Source organism: Schistocerca serialis, chromosome 7 (assembly GCF_023864345.2).
Source record: "Schistocerca serialis cubense isolate TAMUIC-IGC-003099 chromosome 7, iqSchSeri2.2, whole genome shotgun sequence".
In the NCBI taxonomy this organism is placed as follows: Eukaryota; Metazoa; Arthropoda; class Insecta; order Orthoptera; family Acrididae; genus Schistocerca; species Schistocerca serialis.
This window is the reverse complement of record NC_064644.1, coordinates 549353687-549375171: the sequence shown is the minus strand read 5'-3', so window position 1 is coordinate 549375171 and position 21485 is coordinate 549353687. Positions and strand designations below refer to the sequence as shown.

The 21485-nt window shown below is 41.1% G+C and overlaps 1 protein-coding gene across 1 annotated transcript in view; it reads left to right on the top strand.

The window, feature by feature from the left end:
* The window catches only part of LOC126412412 (nuclear exosome regulator NRDE2), a 160695-nt gene that overhangs the window by 106322 nt on the left and 32888 nt on the right, over positions 1–21485 (top strand). The window contains exons 10-11 of the mRNA XM_050081997.1: positions 7926–8039; positions 10226–10503. Of these exons, the coding sequence (XP_049937954.1) occupies positions 7926–8039; positions 10226–10503 (392 nt within the window). The remainder of the gene's footprint in view (positions 1–7925; positions 8040–10225; positions 10504–21485) is intronic.

The window sequence follows — 21485 nt, the reverse complement described above, 5'->3', positions numbered from 1 at the left end:
TGGCGGAGAAGGAGAACTGTGCTTCCTATGCGCCTTCTTGGAAGGACGTTTGGTGGAAGTACCGGTCGAAGGCTGGGAGGTCGAAGTATGTAGGAAGTCTGCACGGGACGGTTCCTTCTTGAAGGCCCGTGCATCTGACTTCTGGGTCTTCGTCTTGGCAGAAGCTGATGAAAGTGCTTGCGTCTGAGGGGTGACGGGAGGAAGAGGAGACTTCGACCTGGCGATCTTAGCACTGGCCGAACGGACGACCGTGGTGCTGAAGGTCAGATCGCATGTCTGGGTGGCCACCTCCCTGGTAGTCCGAGGAGAGGCGAGCACAGTACTGTATTTCCCCGCTGGGAGCAGCGTGGGCTTCCTACTAGCCAATAGCTTGCGAGCAGCCGAGGTGGACGCGTTCTCTTTGACCCGAATTTCTTGGATACAGCGTTCTTCCTTGTAGACAGGACAGTCGCGGGAGGATGCGGCATGGTCACCCTGACAGTTCACACAACGAGGAGACGGAGGTGGACAGTCACCCTCATGGGCATCCCTGCCACAAGTGACACATTTAGCCGCATTGGAACAAGACTGTCGAGTGTGATTGTAACGCTGACACTGGTAACAGCGCGTAGGTGTCGGGACATAGGGGCGAACAGAAATAACCTCGTAGCCCGCCTTGATGCGCGATGGCAGCTTAACACTATCGAAGGTCAAGAAAAGTGTCCGGGTCGGTACAAGGTCATTGTTGACCTTTTTCATGACCCTATCGACAGCCGTCACGCCCTGCTCAGCGAGGAGAGATTGAATCTCCTCGTCAGTCAGTCCATCGAGGGAGCTAGTATGGACCACACCACGAGACGAATTCAAAGTTCGGTGAGCCTCCACCCGCACAGGGAACGTGTACAGGAGTGTGGCCCGAAGCAGTTTTTGTGCCTGAAAGGCGCTCTCAGTTTCTAGTAATAAGGTACCGTTACGCAACCTGGTACAAGATTTGACAGATCCGGCTATGGCATCTACACCCTTCTGGATAACGAAAGGGTTGACAGAGGAAAAATCCTTTCCGTCCTCAGATTGAGAAACAACGAGGAACTGTGGGGCAGGCGGTAGTACTTTTGTCACTGATGGCTGGTCACGTTTCCGTTTTTGGGCAGAAGTCGAGACAGATGGAGTGAAATCCATTGCGGAGGAATCCCCCATGATTGCCAGCGTCTCTGATGGCGCGCTCCTTCCTTGTGGGGACCCTCTCAGAGGGCACTCCCGCCTTAGGTGAATGTTTACACCTCAGGTCACACCTCCCGAGAACCAGACGGAGGGACCAATCGGCATGGTCAGAAGGTATCAGCTCAGGCAATCACCCCTCCCCAGGCCTGGCCTTTACCAGGGGGTACGCGCATGCCTTACATGTTTACCCAGGGCGGGGAATTACGCGTTACCCCGTTACCGGCTACGCGTGCGAACGCGTGGGTCGGCCTTCAGGCACGCACAGGGAGGAAGGGAGAAGAGGAAAAGGAGGAGAGAGAGGGAGAGAGAGCAGCAGTCTCAAACGCCAAGGCGGGGACCAGAGAAGGCAAGGAGAAGAAGGTAATGAGAAGGCAAGGAGAAGAAGGCAAGGAGAAGGCAAGGAGAAGAAGACAAGGAAAGAGTAAGGAAGACAGTGAGGTGGAAAAGAACAAAGAAAGGAACCTACCAAAGGAAGGAAGAAACGAGAAGTGAAAAAGCAAAATGACCGCAAATAGAGGTCGTGGAACCGTCCGTCTCCGGACGCAGGCGCTAACGACCCCCTTGAGGGGGTGGGACTCCTTTTAGTCGCCTCTTACGACAGGCAGGAATACCTCGGGCCTATTCTAATCCCCGGACCCGCAGGGGGGATTGCCACTGTTGTGTTGTGGATACAATACATTTGCCCAACAGCCACAAATATAAGATACTGAATTATAAGTATGAAATTATGACTGCGCGCAGCCCAAAAGCCAATTTTTCAGAGTAACATGAAAGCTAGTGTAGAGTGCATCTCACAGCGAGATCTGTTGTCATAAGGTTGGTCAGCAGTTTAGAGCAGTACCTGTGACTATAGTCAGGTTTGCCATAGGTTCTGGAAATCATGGAAATCAGGGAATATCAGGGAAATTCAAATGTATCAGAGAAATCAGGGAAATATCAGGGAAATTTGAAAAAAAAAGAAAACACTAAAAAAACCTTGTTTTTGTCTCAGTAGATAAAATGATTTGTTTATCGAGACATCATGCATCATCACTGGTTGAGTGCACCTGAGCACGTGCGCTGCTTCTCCACTCGTTCATTACTACTGCTTCTCCCCTTCCTACCGCTTCTTTCAGCTTGCAGTCACTGCTGCCACCATTTGTGGCTTTTAGCTTAGTAGCTGCAGATGAGAGGCAGGGAGGCATGAGGAGTGGTTTGCTTTGATGTGATTGTTAGGGAGAGTAGACGCTGTGGCCAGAGATGGCGGTCCTGTGTGTATGAGTCATGTCTGAATGATTGTGTGAATCTGTGTGTATTCTCGTTTTCTGACAAAGGCTGTGGCTGAAAATTTAGTTTTTGAGAGTGTGATTGTCTTTTCTATATGCCTGTCTGTGGCTCAGTGATCATCTTTACGGCGAGTTGCTACCTATCCTCATTATTATTGATTCTCAGGGTATTTACCCAAATTATCTATAAGAATGGATTGACCACTGCAGTCTCATTTCGTCAACATGTTTGTGACTCCTGAATAGCTGGCCCACATGCCGGATCTGTTTGTGTGTGACATAATGCAGTGGATTTTTGTGGTTTATCCATGTACCCAGGACTGCAGTGCTTCTCAGCAGGCCAAAGGCTATGAGCAATAGATTTCAGAAATTGCGCCTGTCTCACCGCAAGTACGTTGCAAAGTGTGGTGTTTTATAGACATTTTATTTATTTAATACATTTTGGAACTTTGAAAGTGGTTTATATATTACAAAGTACGGACAAGAAAAAGAAGAAAGTTATGGCTGTTGCTGTCAGTTTGTATGCTTTGTAGTCAAATATTTCTCAAAAGATAAATCACATAATATCTGTAAAATAATAGATGTAATGCAGTGGGTAATAAACAACAGCAATGAACATAGTAGAACCAACATTTTATTGGTGGTCACCTATGTTGTTGGTTTACATAACTCTTCCCCATCTTATATATTTCTTTCAAGAGGCCTATTTTTTTCTGAGGGTATTTCTGAAATCAGTGAAAGTATTTTAAATCGGTCTTGCGACTCCAAGGAAATGTGTATTTTTGTCACTAGATGTGTTTTGTTTTATGAAATAAAATAACATCAGTTGTCTTAATAAAACACATATACCATTTGCTTTGCTTTCTCCGTCTAAAAACAGTTCATTACAAAAGATGTTGATCTGTACTTAAGATTTTCGCTCACATTAGGAAACGGCATGTGCTTGCAAGTTTTATTTAGATATTTCCTCGTTTGGCTCTATCATTTTTTGAGCCATAGATGCAAAGACAAATTGCCAACTTATGTCTTTACTTACACTTGAGATCTCAAAATTTGTCAGGGAAATATTCTAGAACTTGTCTGGAAATTAGGGAATTGTCAGGGAATTTCAGTTCGTGGTACTTGTGTTAACCCTGATAGTGCACATACACACACAGAATCCAATTGTTGTATTTCATTCCTTTATACTCCTGTTGTTGTACTTCTATTGTTTATACCCCTTGAGAAGGGTGATACTACATGATGTGACTTGGCAGCTAGGGGTGTTTCGCTTACAGTGTCGCTCCTGTGGGAAACCTACCACTTGGTACATTGCGTGTGATTCAAGTGGGCATATCATTTCTTCCTCGCTGGTATCCACTTTACTGCGAGCTACAGTACACTGACATATACCGTATCAACTATACTTACTGTTTGTATGAAGACTGAAATGAAGAAAATTAAGCAGTTGAAGTTGACGAGTTTGAATGGTGTTTTGATTGTCTATACTGTGCTCTTTGTAACATACGAGTTTTACACAAAAATGAAAAAGTGGATGTCCCATAAGCACATATAGCTTCCTCCAGGGTAATTATTCAGATTTGCACTAGCGAATAGCCGATTGTGATACACAATTAGGACACAGACCAGGGTGTTGAAATCCAATCTTGATGAAAAATTATAAATATTTCTGATGCGAAACTTAATAGATTATTTGAAAATACAGCTTTCTGTAGTGATATCCTTGTCCATTGTGTCAGGAGGCCTTTATTAGCTATATTGTATCTGATCGACAAAGAGGATTATGCTGTCCATTGTGGTGGTTGCAGACTTTAATCATCAATACCCAGATTGTGTTGCAAACTAAAATATTAATGTTGGTACCATAGTTTACTGCTGCTCATACCTTGCAGATAGGTCCTGACCCCACCAAAATGGCTGGGCAGATGTTCACAGCTGACATGATTTAAGAATAACTGGAGCTTCAAGCTTGGTATACTGTTGAATGCTGTTTGCCTAAATGAATTGAGGGAAGTCTTACCAATTGACAGTACATCGAGAAATGCTTCACAATCAGTGATTCTATCTTCCCTTTAGTCCTTTGCTGTGATTATGGCTGTGGTAAAATCTCAACCCAGAATGCTGTGGATTGTATTAAAGAGGCAGGCATTTTTTGAATATCAGGCACAGCTAATTTCCAATCCCATGTGCTCAAAATTACTGCTGTGTAAAGTGACAGTATTGCTTTCATTGACTTTTTTAATATTTCTTTTTGAATGTCGATCTTTTGCTGGCTGTTATTATTGCACTATTGTTGAGTGGCACAGTAGAAAAGAATGTTGTGATGGTTTGTATCATGTCACATTAGAAATTAAGATAAATAACTAATAATAATTTTGTTATACTCAACTCCTGAGTGTGTTGAAGTGTCTGTGAACAGCACTAATGTTGCAAATTTATTTAACTGTTTTGTTTCTTAGTAAAGTGAATTGTCTAAAATGGGACTAGCTACGTTTTACAAATGAAAAGCCGTAATATTTGAAAACTAAAATATGAGACATACATAAAAAATGTGCTAGTGAATTAACGACAGTGCTGTCACTGTTGTATTACTCTCAGACATCAGTGTAATACTGACAGTGAAACTACTTAACAAAAAGAGGGTATGACTTGTTAGGAGCCACATATCACTGTCCTTAGAGAGTTGCTACATGTCCTTTCTCCTTTGTGGAACATATCCACCTGGTTAAGACATTCATCACTGACACCACTCATGAAGTCATCACCAAAGTGGGAAGAATAACTATCAGTAACAGATATATAAACCCCCTACCACCAAATGGACATGTGAAACTTTGCCTCTACTGCCCCCTCCAGCAGTCTATTTGCAGGACTTTGACAGTCACCACATACAATGGAAATATAGGACCAACAATAACAACAGTGAAACACTAGCAACTTGGGCCGATGATAGTCTATTTCTGTTATTTGATGCATGAGAGGAGGGATCTTTTAAATCAGCAGCTTGAAACCTATAATACAACCCTGATTTGTGTTTTGTAAGCAAATATGATCAGGACATACTGCTGCAAGTGACCCACAGAATACTTCAAGACTTCCCACACAGCCAACATGGACCAGCTCTAATTGGAATAAGAATAAACATCCCCCTGATCATTTTCTATCCTCATCCAATATGGAATTTTAAGAAGATGTGGAAGAACTTCTCCAACCACCTTGACAAATGATTAGGCTGGATTTCACCCACTTTGGGAAGCTACCAAAGGTTCACAATAGCAGTGACTTAAACAGCAAACAAGATCATCCCTAGAGGATTCTGCAAGGAGTACGTTCCAGCATGGACTGCTCACTGTGAAGAACTGTACAAGAAGTCCCTTCATGGAGGGATGGAGAAGTAGCTGATGATGTGTTATGCACATTGAATATGATTCGACATGAGAAATGGACAGAAATAGTAATGAACCTGGACTTCAAAAGGTCTAGCAGGGAAACTAGGCTTTAAAGAAATTAGGCAGAAGTCCTAAGCATGCACGAGGTTAAGTGATTTTTGCATTGAGACAGGAATGCAATTTACATTGTGACTACTTCAAGAACCCCACAAGACAAAGAACACACCATTCATATGAAACATTAATTCACGGTTTTGAAGGCATCTAGCCCCAACCAGACCATATTTTCCCAGTCGAATAGTGTTCAGGAAATAACATACACTTAAAAAAGTGGGAAAGGCACCAGGGCCAGATGGAATTCATCTTTAATTCCTCTTGAACTGTTGTAAACATACAAAAGCAATGGGTATCAGAGTTCTTTACTGACATCGTGATGAGAGGGAGAATCCCAAATGGAATGAAAACGTCTAATGGCATTGCTAGCCTTAAACTGGGAAAAGCAAGCAATGAACCAGAAAGCTACTGCCCAATAGCTCTTCTTATCTCAGTATGCAGTCTACTTGGAAGTGTCAGTGATTAAGAAAATTCCAACCAAAGAAGCTGGTTTTCACCCAGAAAGGGGCTGCGCAGACCAGATAAAGTCACTCATGACCTACACTGAAGCAGGCTTTCAAAAGAACATAAAAACATCAATGCATTTATAGATTTCTCAGCAGCTTGTGACACTGATGGAGATATGGTCTTCTCTACAAACTCATTCAAATAATACCATGCAGAACAGCCCAACTTATTAATAGCAAACTTGCTGGAAGGTCATTTCGTGTCATACTGGGCAACACGATAAGCTCTTTAAAGACGCTAAATGATGAACTACCTCAGAGATCTGGCCTTGCACCACTCCTGTTTAATCTGTACATGTCTGATATGTCTTAAACTAGATCTCTTAAGTTTGGATATGCCTATGACTGAATGCTGGCTGTGGGACATATAAATTTTGAAGAAGCCATCTTAACATCTGATCAGGTGGTAATGGGAGATAGCCTGAAACCAATCCCCCCTAGGCAGAGACGGTTTGCTTTCATTTGTGCAACAGAGTGGCGAGTAGACAGCTCCAGTTCTATTTTAGTGACAGATTACTTCACCACAGTCAGCAACCAAAAAATCTAGGTATCACATTGTCCTACAAGAATCATCTAGAAAGTGTCACTGCAAAGATTTGAACAAGGAAAAAGATCCTATATAAGCTGTGAACAACTTTGAGGCTCCACTGCTGAAGCTCTGCGCACTTCAGCACTTGGACTAATCTACTCCATTGTGGAATATGGTGCTCCTCTATGGCTCAATAGTGCACACACAAACTCTTGATGCACAGCTGAAAAACAAAATGACAATTATCAGTGGTACTGTAATATCAACCTCCGTCAAATGGTTGTCCCGCTATACCAACACCTGGATGTTGACAAAAAGCAGCTCTACTCCATGAGTTTAAACACATACAAGGCAACCCGCAACTCCTCATCCATCAAGATACAGTTATCATAGAAAGAAAACAGTTTCAGTCAAGAAAACTATCCATGAAAACAGCCATGGAACTGCACATGCTTCAGTTCAACTTAACCGACTCATGGGAATGAGACTGGCCAGACGTGCCTTCCACATTGCCAGAACTTGATCTGCATAAGAAAGAAACCCTGTGCCTGTGACCAGTCACACAGAACATGGACAGCATTTAACAGAATATTATGCACCAATCATGGCAGAAGCATGGACACTGTTCATAGGTGGGGTAAAGCTCCATCTCCAAATTGAGATTGTGGAGCAGCCTGGCAAACCTTCCATCGCACCGTTACAGAATGTCCCAATAGGGCCTATTGTGTTACTTTCTATGATTTCCTGCAACAAATGACACAGTTGATTTCATTAAAAATTTAGATGTCTGTTTGTAAATTACATGTGTAATTGTTTGTGCTACATTTAATGTTGTGCTTAAAAAACATATAGTAGATTAATAAGTAAACAAATATGCTCAGATACGAAGAATTATTACATTTATTTTCAATCTATGCTGTAGGTATGGTGGCTGAGATTTGAGCGTCTAATGGTGTCTTTGGAGCAGTCAGGGATTTGCAAACTGCCATCCAATCATCGTAAATTACGGTCTTCAGTCAAAGATATCCTCAAACAAGTAAGTAACTCTCCTACTGTTAGCCTTGATACCCTCTTTTTTCTGATACACGCCTGAAATTTCTAGGTATTTCTTCAATAAAAGTTTATTTTTTATAAGAAACGTAGTGTAGTCTGAACAGACATACTTATTAAAAAAATTTAGTTTCTCTTCTTTCTCTGCATATATTTGCTGTAAAAGATATTTCTTCTTCTTCTGTCTTCGTTTGGATCATCTAAGAACCACACACCAATTACAATGCTTCCTTCTTTGTTGTTCTTTCTTTTTCCTCTAGTATTCTTTCATCTTTTCACTATGTATCTTTTTTCTCTCCTTGGACCATTTTGACTCTGTGTTGTTCTCCCTCTTGCCTTGGAATCCTTCCATTTTTAACACTTTCCTTTTGAAAATCTTCCTTTCTGTTGCATCTTTTTCACTTATGTTGTTTCTTTCCAAATCTTTCCTGACTTCTTGAATCATGGCTATTGTTGACTTCTTGTCCCAAAGATATTTAAAAATCTGTTTGGTTAACCTGTTGCTGTTCGTTCTGTATAAGTGTCCAAAAAATAGCAGTCGCATCTTTCGTAGTGTTTCATTTATGTTTTCTGTGTTGCGATAAACTTCTTTATTGCTTCTTAATTTCCATACCTCTGTATTTTTTGGTGGCCCAAGTATTTTTTGAATGATTTTTCTTTCTAGGACATCAGTTTTGTGTAATTTGTAGTTCAGCACTAAACATTCACTTGCTTAAAGACATTCTGGTTTTACTACTGTGTTGTAGTGCTGTATTTTCAAATTTTTAGACAGACACCTTTTGTTGTAGACATTCCTAATTATTCCACAAGCTCTGTCCATTTTATGTACTCTTTCTTCTGCAGCAAATTTTTCTAAGCCATTTTCCTGGATAATTTCTCCCAAATATTTAAATTTATTTACCATCTTTATTTGGACAATATCTGTTGCTAGGGATTCCAGAGCATTTTTTATACTTGTCATAAGTTTTGTTTTTTCTACAGATATTCTTAAACATGCCTTTTGGCTGTTTCTTCTAAGAGATTGATTTGTATTCCAGCGTTTGTTAGGTTTTCAGAAAGAATGGAAAAATTATCTGCAAATGCTAAACAGTGAATTTCAATACCTTTGTTTTTAGTTCCCAGTCTGATTGGTGATAGCTTCTGTTCTTTTAGTTTTTGTTTCCATTCTCTTGCTATTTTCTGTAGTACACAGTTAAAGAGGAGTGGAGACAGTCCATCGCCTTGCCTTACACCTGTTTTTATGTTGAATGCCTTTGGTATTTCACCCCGAAACTTTACTTTTGATTTGGTACCTGTGATTGTTTCATGAATAAGGTTTGATAATTTAGATTTGATGCCAAATTCTCTGACCGCTTTATCTAGTGTTTCCCAATCAGCTGAGTCAAACGTCTTTTTAAAATCTATAAATGTTACAGCTATATCTTTGGAGTAAGTAAGTCTGTGATGAATTATGGACTTGAGGTTGAAAATCTGTTCTGAGCAAGATCTGCTCTTTCTAAATCCAGTCTGATATTCTCCCAAATGGCTATCAAGTGTTGCTTCTACTTTGTTTAGTAGTATTGTTGAAAATATTTTATAACCCACTGGCAACAAAAATATGCCTCTGTAGTTATTTACATTTTGATTATCACCTTTCTTGTGCAAGGAGTGGATGAGAGCCACTTTCCAGCCTTCTGGTATCTTTTCAGTTTACCATATTTCTTCAAACATGAGGAGCTGAAGGTTAGTTATAATTTTTAGTTATGACCATTTCATAAGTTCAGCTGTAATAGAATCTTCTCCACTGACTTTGTTGTTTTTCAGATTACTTATTGCCTTAGTAATTTCTTCAGCTGTAGGTGGTGGATCTGCTTATGTATTTTCATGAAGATAGCACTAGCACCAAAAAATCTTTGTTGTTAGGTGGAACTAAATGAACATAATGTAATAATGCTATGAGATTCGTGGTCTTCCGCATTTTTTGTCATATAATACCATTAACTACAGCACTTAAAATATGCTCTATCTGCCTATATTATAATTCCATGAAACTACATGATCCAGTTACGTTAGCATGGTCATCACCTGTGTTCGATGTCAACATGCAATAAGCATTCACAGTAAACATGTAGAATTTGCTAATTAAGCCATTTATGGAGCCGCCTTTTTCAGATTTTGATAATTTTCTTACAGGAGCGATATCGGAATAACCTCTCACTATATCGTGAATTTGCCCTTCTTGAACTGGATTTGGGCCACAATGATTCAGCCCAACGAATCCTTTCAAATGCTACTGAGGCTGCCTTCCCTGGCATGCCAGTTGCTGGGGTACCAGGAAGCACCGAACGAGCAGCACTGATTGCCCTCTACAGGTCTCTTTGTGAAGTACATTTGGCTCGTGGAGACAAAGCAGGAGCTCTGGAAACTGTCCTGACACTTGCATCAAACCGCAGTGCCAACTTGCAACTATCGTAAGGAATTATTTGTTTCTTTCAATGATGGCATAGTATCTGCTTACTATTGTATTATGTTATGTTTGCATTTTGTTAGATGATTGACTGAAGATCCATTGTTTGCACAAGATACTCTGTTCTCTTGTTGTTGTGGTCTTCAATCCAGAGACTGCATTGACGCAGCGCTCCATATTACTCTATCCTGCACAAGCTTCAGCATCTCTGAGTAACTGCTGCAACCTACTTCCTTCTGAATCTGCTTAGTGTATTCATCTCTTGGTTTCCCTCTATGATTTTTACCCTCCACACTGCCCTCCAATAATAACTTGGTGATCCCTTAGGTGCCTCAGAACATGTCCTACCAACCAATCTCTTCTTCTAGTCAAGTTGTGCCACAAATTCCTCTTCTCCCCAATTCTCTTATTACTGTGTGTAAATAGCAAAATAAGTGACAGTTAGTCCTGCCTACACCAGTGATGTTGATTATCTTGTTCACATTTGGATTATAGGTCTCAAGATTAATTTTCATTGTGCTAAAAGTGTATTAAAAATTATTTCTGTGACTAATTTATTTGTCAGCTTGTTTGTGCATGTTTTGCAGATGATAGTGTAACATATACACGGTGAGCACAAAGTCTTGCCCTGATTATAACAATTTATTACAGAATAATTTACATTTGACATAATAATTTACATTTGATGCCGTTACATAGGTTAGTATTACTAGCTTCTTTTAAGACCACTTACATTAGTGAACCGAAGCATGTGCTCCCTTGGTAGCTGGGAGAATGTTGGGGCAGTATTCCAGTTCCCACCATGTTTTGTAACATGTATTCTGTCACAGTATGCACAGCAGCTTGTATCCTAGCCTTCAGTTCGTCGAAGTCAACAACTGGTGTGACAAAGACTCTGTCCTTGATATAGCCCCAGAAAAAAAAGTCAAGGGGCGTAATGTTTGGAGAGGTTAGTAATGTCTGGATTAGTGGGTTGGAAGGAACAGTCCAACACCCTGGCCACCCTGCTCTCCAGACATCACACCCCTTGACTTTTTTTTCTGGGGCTATATCAAGGACAGAGTCTTCATCACACCAGTTGCTGACGTCGACGAACGGAAGGCTAAGGTACAAGCTGCTGTGGGTACTACGACAGAACACATGTTACAAAACACCTGGAAGATTACCGCCTTGACATTCTCCCAGCTACCAAGGGAGCACATGTCGAGGTTTACTAACATAAGTGGTCTAAAAAAAAAAAAAGACCTAGTAACACTAACGTATGTAACGGCATCAAATGTAACTTATTATGTCAAATGGTTATTCTGTTATACATTTTTATTATCAGGGCAAGTCTTTGTGCATACCCTGTATATATATTCTGTGTGAGTTTCATCTGTTAGGATTGTCACTGTAGCTCTTAGGATTTGAGTTGAAGAATGATAAATGTATCAATTTTAGGTAAGGGACCATGTTTCAGAATTGAGCAAGTCAAAAGGTGTAGGCAAAAATCATTTTGATACCTTGTGTTTACTGCAGGCTCTTTGCTTTCCACATATTGGGTGGAGGTAGCATGGACAAAAGAAAGAAGTATGTCAGTTAAACATGGGATCTAAAATGTATATCTTAAGAGCTAAGAGCACCTGTTGAGTAGAAGAGTTACGTTTCACAGTAACAAAGGTAAACAAGAGCTCATAGCTCGTAAGATATGCACTTTAGAGCCAGTGTGTACTGGACATTTTGTATTTTTTTGGTCCCTACTACTTCCTCCCAAAATATGGAAAGGGAAAAGCTTGCAGTAGAGGTGATCCACTGTCAGAGGTATCAGAATGATTTTCTCTTAAGAGTTTCGACTCAGTCATTTCCTTAATTTTAATTGATACTGTTACCCTTCCCCATTATCTCAGAAAGTTTGTAGCTTCATTGCGGAATCACCTGATATTTTTAACTAGGAATGGAATTTCTAGCAATTAGACTTCAATTTATTTTCACAAAACAGTCTGTGGGGCTGTATTACAAACTGTTTCTTTATAAAGGTGTGAAGTAAGTGTGTGTGTGTGTGTGTGTGTGTGTGTGTGTGTGTGTGTGTGTGTGTGTGTGTGTGTTTTTTAAGGTGTCTTTAAACATTTTACTATCTGTGCAGCCTGTGTAGCATATGATTTGATTACCATTGGCTGCAATAGGAACATACAGTATGCGATATGAAAGGGAGGTGGGAGGAGAGTGGGGTTGGAGGAGGATGGAAGGGCGGCTCATGAGCTGAGAGTGGTAAGTACATTCTCTGTGTGTTGCAGGAGTAAGTAGGCACACGAAAATTGCTGTGTATTACTCATTTACCATTTACTGTAGAAATTGACGTGATACTGTTTTCAGTAAGCAATACATGAGATGATTTAGCTAAGCTGTTCATCTCAAATATTTTTGGAACTGTTTAAGGTTTTGTAATTCTGTTTTTGCTCAGATGAATTGTGAGAAAGTCCTCACTGAACGACATACAGCCCCTCTTCATAGCTGTACAGGGTGTTTCATAATTCCTATTACAGGCTTCTAGTTCACAGAGGGTAATATGATGTCGATTCCATTTTCATCAGACTATAACAACGACTGCAAGAAACTGGTATGCTCACAACTAGGAGGGTAGACTGTGTTACTCTACAGGTATGTTGCTCTCTGTCATATGAAGGAGTTGTCCTTCATCACGTAGAAGAGAACCCAACAATGAGTACTTGAAACATTGCCCATGCTACGTGCTTCTGCAGAGCACATGCATCAGAGCTCTTTGGCTCTGCTGTGAGCATGCTCTGGAGTGGGAAATTTGGTAATTATCTGAACTTTTTTTCCTATGGGGTGAACTCAAAGGTGAACCACAAGTTCAGTGACTCTGAGACTGCAGACGTGTGTGCAGGTTGTGTTTGCGTGAGTGTGTGTGTGCATGTGTGTGTATATGTATGTCTACTGCTGACAAAGGCCTTAATGGCCGAAAGCTATGAGTGTGTGAATCTTTTTATTGTGCCTATCGCGACTCAACATCTCCGCTATATGGTGAGTAGCAACTTTCCTTCTCTGGTATTGTCACATTCCATCCTGGATTTTCCATTGTTTGAGTTCAGTGACTCAATATGATTTAAAACATCACATTGTTGCAGCATGTGCAATGGTTTTGAAGGAATCGTGTTAATCTGGTCGGGAGACTTGTCCCAGCAGCAGCAAACAATTGTTGCAGTACGCAGTGGGAATTTCAAACACTTGATGACATAAATGGAGTTTTAAGAAAGTTTTTATGATGACATAATTTTGTGATTTTCTTTTTGCTGCTGTTACTGATGTTATTTTGCATATAAACGTGTACATTGACATTAAATTATGATATGAAGTTATTATTTTACAATATTTATACCTCAATTCCTTGTTTTGCAAATCCATTCAATTTTTGGTGTGCATCTTTCTTTTAGACTCTGGTAGAAACGAGAGCAGAACTGCTACTTACGTAACTGGAGAATTGTCTCTGGATGCCACATTCTTTGTCTTCCAGTTAATGTGTCATCTGACAACATGTAACCCAGTGTAGTTAGTACCAGTTTTAAATTAAACTTTTCTCTGCTAATTTTTTTTGGTAGGCACCCTTAGCTTTGTCAAGTTTGAGTGCCCATTAGCCCAATGCAACAGTTCTATATAAAACACGAACTGCTGAAAAACAGCAATTGCTTGCGTGTTCAAAACAGATAAATTCTGAGTTATCACTAATCGGATTTTCATGAGTGAAACACCCTTGAATTTATCTCTTCTAGAACTATGATACTGGCTGCAGGAATTACTAAATAGTTCGTTTTGAAAAGTGAAGTTGATACTGATATGTCTCTAATTAATGTAGCTATGAAGGGACTATACATAATCTACTGATGACTCTCTGACAGTGCATATTGCAAAAACAGAATTATTGTAACTTAAATGGTTCAGGAAATATCTGAGGTGGACAATTTAAGTGAATCATCCAGTGTAGCTGCTAATGATTAACAAGAAAACAATGTGTATAATGAACCAGACAGCAGTGACAAGAATAAGTGGACATAAAAGAGAAGCAGCAGATGTGAAACAAGTGAGACAGGGTTGTAGTATATTGCAGAAGTGGAAATCATGAGAAATTTGATAGGGGAACTGAAGTTTAGGAAGTAGTGGAAGCATCAGGGTTTGTTAATGACATTGTCATTCTCTCAGAGACAGCAAAGGACTTCCAACATCAGCTGAAATGGGTTGATAGTATCATGAAAAGTTACTTTAAGATGAACCCCAACAAAAGTAAAACCAGTGGTAATAGAATGTACTCATATTAAATCAGACAGTGCTGAGGGAATTAGATTAGAAAATGCGACACTAGAGTAGTGTACCTCTGTACACTTTCCAAAATTTCATCTCTTTTACTCTGGAAATTTAAGGCTTTTCCATCTACATTTATACTCCGCAAGCCACCAAATGGCATGTGGCGGAGGGCACTTTATGTGTCACTGTCATTACCTCTCTTTCCTGTTCCAGTCGCATATGGTTCGCGGGAAGAACGACTGCTGGAAAGCCTCCGTCTGCGCTCCAATCACTCTAATTTTACATTCATGATCTCCTCGGGAGGTATAAGTAGGGGGAAGCAATATATTCGATACCTCATCCAGAAACGCCACCTCCTTTGTTGATGGACTACATTTTCTAAGGACTCTCCCAATGAATCTCAACCTGGCACTCGCCTCACCAACAATTAATTTTATGTAATCATTCCACTTCAAATTGTTCCGTACGTATACTCCCAAATATTTATAGAAGTAACTGCTACCAGTGCTTGTTCTGCTGTCGTATTATCATACAATAAAGGATCCTTCTTTCTATGTATTCGCAATACATTACATTTGTCTATGTTAAGTGTCAGTTGCCACTCCCTGCAGCAAGTGCCTATCCGCTGCAGATTTTCCTGCATTTCACTGCAATTTTCTATTGCTGCAACTTCTCTGTATACTACAGCATCATCCACGAAAACCCACATGCAACTTCGGACACTATCTACTAGGTCATTTACAGGTACAAGACTGTGCATGACAGATGGTCTAGTGCGAAGGAACAAATATTCTGTTCAAATTTAAAGCATTGCAGTCAGGAAAATCTTGCCAGTACTGAGGTTAATCATCTGTCTGTTAGAATCTGATGGAAACGTAACTCAAATTTCCATACTCAAAACGGGTAAAATTGTTAAGACACTCATGAAACTCAGTGCATTTGCAAGTATCACATGTTCAATAGTAATAGACATTCTTCTATTTCCAGGTACAAGATTGTGCTTGACAGATGAAGCTTAACTGTCTACATATTGTATAAACAGTTCTAAAAAATATATAGCATATTACTCCCTACAAAATTCCGCAAATGAAGAATTACATAAATATTTGAAATAGCTTTGATATATTATCTTAGGACTGAAATGTATAGAATGCAAAATATTTTCAAATGCTGCAGAAAACACAGTATCATGTCTAACAACAGACACTGTAGATTATGCCAGGAACAACTTATGGTGATCTCTAAAGCGCATTTCTTCACATGATTCTAAAATCAGTCACTGAACGAGAAGTACCAACCAAAATATATCACGTTCCTAAGTACCTTATCCTCTAGATACAACACAGTCCCCTAGCTATTTGGGTAGCATGATAACTAACAATGGTTGAAGTAGAAAGGATATAAAATGTATACTGGCAATAGCTATAAAACCGTTTCTGAAAAAGATTCGCACAATTATAGCCTTTGGCCATTAAGGCCTTTGTCGCACTCCCCCCCCCCCCACCCCCCCCCCCCCCCCCCCCCCCCGCTCTCTCTCTCTCTCTCTCTCTCTCTCTCTTGCAAACGCAACTTGCACAACACACGTCTGCAGTCTCAGACAACTGAAACCACACTGTGAGCAGCAGCAGCAGTGCATGATGGGATTGGCGACTGGGTGGGGGTAAGGAGGAGGCTGGGCCAGGGAGAGGGAGGGTGCGGGTGGCAGACAGTGAAGTGTTGCAGTTTAGACGGAGGGCAGGAGAGAAGGTGGGGGGGGGGGGGGAGGATAAGTATTACAAAGGTGAGAAATAAAAAGAAAAGTAATTAAAAGACTGGGTGTGGCGGTGAAATGATGGCTGTGTAGTACTAGAGTGGGAACAGGGAGGAGGCTGGATGTGTGAGGACAGTGACTAACGAAGGTTGAGTCCAGGAGGGTTATGGGAATGCAGGATGTGTTGCAGGAAAGTTCCCACCTGTGCAATTCAGAAAAGCTAGTGTTGGTGGGAAGGATCCATATGGAATATGCTGCTGATGTAACCCTCTCTGAGGTGGAGATCAACATCTAGGAATGATGGGTTGAGTAGCACCAGGTGAAGCAACAGAGGAGAAATTGTTGAGGTTCTGGAGGAATGTGGATAGGGTGTCCTCACCTTCAATCCAGGTAGCAAAGATGTCATCAATGAATCTGAACCAGGTGACGGGTTTAGGATTCTGGGTTTTTAGGAAGGATTCCTTTAGATGGCCCACAAATAGGTTGGCATAGGATGGTACCTTGCAGGTGCCCATAGCCGTACCCTGGATTTGTTTGTAGATAATGTCTTCAAAGGAGAAGTAAGTGTGGGTGAGGATATGGTTGGTCATGGTGATTAGGAAAGATGTTGTTGGTTTGGAATCCATAGGGCATCTGTAAAGGTAGTGTTCAGTAGCAGTAAGGCCATGGGCGTTAGGAATGTTAATGTACAGAGAGGTGGCATCAATAGTGACGAGCAGGGCACCGTGTGGTAAAGGGACAGGAACTGTGGAGAGTCGGTGGAGGAAATGATTGGTATCTTTTGTTTAGGAGTATAGGTTCTGGGTAATAGGTTGAAGGTATTGGTGTGCGAGAGCAGAGATACTGTCAGTGGGGGCACAGTAACCGGCCACAATGGATTGTCCTGGGTGGTTGGGTTTATGGATTTTAGGAAGCATGTAGAAGGTGGGAGTGTGGGGGTTGGTAGGGATAAGTAGAGAGATGGACTCTGGAGAGAGGTTCTGGGATGGGCCTAAGGATTTGAGTAGTGACTGGAGATCCTGCTGGATTACTGGAATGGAGTCAGTGTGGCAAGGTTTGTCGGTGGAAGTATCTGACAGCTGACAGAGTCCTTCCGCAAGGTAATCCTTACAGTTCAAAACAACGGTGGTGGAGCCTTTGTCTGCTGGTAGGATTATAAGGTCAGAATCAGTTTTTAGATGGTGGACTGTGGTTCTTTCTGCAGATGTAAGGTTAGTTTGCCTGTTAAGGGTTTGGGGAATGATGGTGAGGCAAGGTTCGAGGTTAAGAAATTCTGGAAAGTTAAGGGGGTGGTTTGGAGGCAGCGGGGGTGGATCACGGTAGGATAGAGGAGTGAACTGAGTTAGGCAAGGTTCAGTATTGGTCTTTGGTTGAGTCTGATTGGTGATGAAAAAGTGTTTCCACTGTAGGGACTGGGAGAAGGAGAGCAGGTCTTTAACAAGTCCTGCGTGATTGAATTTGGGAGTGGGGCAAAAGGTGAGGCCTTTGGAAAAGACTGATATTTCTGTGGGACTAATGCTTCTGGAGGAAAGGTTCATGACTGTGTTGTGGGTCTGTTTAGGTTCCAGGTTCTGTGGTGGTGGGAGGGAGTTTTGGAGGGTGGGTTAAGTGTAGTAGGTCTGTGAGACAGGGTTTGTTAGCTATGAGGGGCGATGGGAGAGGTTTGGAGGTTGTTGTAGGTACTGGTACTCCAAGGCGGGAATAGGAAGTGAGCAGGATGGAGAGCTTTTTGAGGTGGCGTTTTGCATGTTGCTCAAGTTCCTGCAGGGCAAGAATTTCAATGTGTGTTATGGGTTCCAGGAATTTTGGATTACATAGCAGGAGAATTTTGCAAATGGAGAGAAGTTACTGCAAGGAGGATTGGGCTTGGTTGATATGGTTTTGCAGGACTATGTTGGTGAGGGCTAAGGATTGGCGGAATCTGAACAGGTGGAGGTCATTGTGGAAGGAGGGGTGGCAACCCGAGATGGGTAATTTGGTGGTAAGGCCATTAGTGGTGGTTTCATGAGACAAGCAACAACACAGGAACAGTATGTGGAACTGGGATCTGACTAGGGATAAGGAAATTTTTCTGTATTGACTCAGATGGCAAGAGTAAGGATCCATGGTGGTGCAAAAAATGCGAAAAATTATGTAAAAAAAGTAGAATTACGTCTGAAAAATTACGCAAAAATACACCCAAATACGTGTGAGAAATCACGGAAAGGACGAAATGGATGCACAAGGGGAAAAAACGAGATGAAATCTGAGGAAGACGGTGATAGCGGAAGATGAAAACTCACTAAAATTAGTAAGAAGCCACAAGGCTCAAAGTAGAGAATAACTAATAATTAATAAATATGTGTTTGTTACTGTGGGTAGCAGGTTTGAGAGCAGATTAGCGTGAAGAAGGGGGACGGCAAAGTGGCTGGATGAGGTGGATTTAGTGGGTGCAAACAGGGATAGAACGTAGGAAGTGTGGGGGCTGGGGAAGGGTTCATAGGTAGAGATACAAGATTCTGTGGCACTGGAAAGGTGCGGGAGATAACACGGAAAAATATGGGAACTGATGCAGGGAAAGTGATTAGTTTGTAAATGGACAACCCCGTTGCTGAACACGCTGCCAAACATGATATCCCTCATCTCAATGACTGCTTCACAGCCTGTGCCATATGGGTCCTTCCCACGAACACTAGCTTTTCTGAATTGCACACGTGGGAACTTTTCCTGCAACACATCCTATGTTCCCATAACCCTCCTGGCCTCAACTTTCGTTAGTCACTGTCCTCACACATCCAGCCACCTCCCTGTTCCCACTCTAGTACTACACAGCCATCATTTTCCTGCCACACCCAGTCTTTTAATTTCTTTTTATTTTTATTTTTCTCCTTTCTGCTACTTACACCTCGCCCTCCCCCCCCCCCCTCCTACCCCCCCCCCCCCCCACCACACACACACACACACACACACACACACACACACACACACACACACACACACACACACACACACACACACGTTCTCTCCTGCCCTCCGTCTAAACTGCAGCACTTCACTGTCCGCCACCCCCACCATACTATCCCTCCCTTTCCCCACCCAGTCGCCACTCCCATCATGCACTGGTGCTGTTGCTCGCAATGTGGTTTCAGATGTCTGAACTGCAGACGTGTGTGCAGGTTGCATTTGTGTGAGTGTATATGTGTGTATGTGTGTCTATTGCTGACAAAGACCTTAATTACTGAAAGCTATAATTGTGCAAATTTTTTGTTGTGCCTATTGTGGCTCAGCATCTTCACTATATGCTGAGTAGCAACTTTCCTTCTCTAATGTTGTTAAATGCCATCCTGGATTTTCCATTGTTTGATTTCTGAAAAAGAATTTGTTAGCGTGTAATAATACAGGTGTAAGTATTAGGATATCTTTTCTGAAATTATTTGCTGGATTGTAGCCTTACATTGAAATGAAATGTGGACAGTGAATAGTATAGACAAAAATAGAAGAGGTGCATTTGAAATATTGTGCTACTGAAGTGTGAGAGGTAGTGTGAAGTGTGAGAGGTAGAAATTGTAGAGTGAGACCAAGACTTGACTTCAGTATGCAGGTTCAAGTGGATTTAGGTTGCAAAAGTTATGCAGAGAAGAAGAGGCTTGCACAGGATGTTTTAGGATGGGGAGCTGCATCAAACCAGTTTTCAGACTGAAGAGCACAACTTCATCTTTAAGGAGGAGTAGCCATGCCCTCTCCCTCTTTCCCATCCACTCAGGTTAGCCTGGTTCTACAGGCACTGAATAGATAATAGCTAAAGTGTGGACACTAGTATAGGATGATTTGTTTGTGCCATGCAAAGAGATAGCCATGTTATTAGCCTTGGATAGGATATTGAAAAAAGTAAATGAGGCTACTTTGAGACACTTTTCTAGTCCTGCGTATAATCATGCAGCTTTAACTAATAAACAGAGATGAAAGTTTCTTTCTGAAGCTGAGAGAAACAGCGATTGTCTACTTATTGGCTGCTAGATAAGCTCTACTGTAGCAAGGCTGATGCATGTAAAGATATCTGGAGCACACAGTGAATATTAATTTGCTGGAACTTTAAAAGTTACCTTTAACATAACAGGGAACAAAAAATGTCTAAGAAATATATGTAAATGAAGGAAAATCCATTCCATGGGGAAGAAAATAAGAACTGTGTGTAAGAATTGATTGTGGATTTTTACAGACAATAGTCAAATTATGGTGCACAAATCATTACCTGTCATCAGTATGTAAGTTAAAGGGTGGGCAAAATGACATCAATCAGAAGGCACTGATGGGAACAAACATCGTTCTCAGAAATGAGCGTAATAAGAATAAATTGTGGAAATACTGCATGTTGGAGAAATAACAGAGTTAAAACAAAAGCTGCTCATTATGTTCAACTATTTAATTTTAGTGGGTGTATACTGCATTGTAAATATAGATGCTGAGTGGAATGGTACAAGACAGCAGGTAATCAGTAACTGCAAATAGCTTAGTGTAGCTGCAAATAGCTTAGTGTATTTGATGATTTTCAAGGACACCATTATTGGAAATATCTGAATGTTTGTAAGAAGTGAAATGTCATCACCTATGTGCCAGTATGTGCACTTGATAAAATATTTGCTACCACGTGACTATGACTGGCTGCGAACATTGTAATTCAAACCTTTAACGAAGATGAAACTTGTGTAAATTGTAACAACCAGTTTCTATTTTCTATGTCTGGTTATTTGGTGTTGAATGCTCACCAAAGCATAATTACACTTATTGCTTAATTTTTCTCATAAAATTTCATTATTAAACAAAATTTACGAAATATATAAGATCCTCACTTTTTTGAATTGTCACCCAACTGGGTCATTGTGAGCCTGTGGAATAAATGGAAGTCTGTAGGGAATGAGAGGTTACCATTTGGCTTATCATTATGGGATATTTCGTGGTAT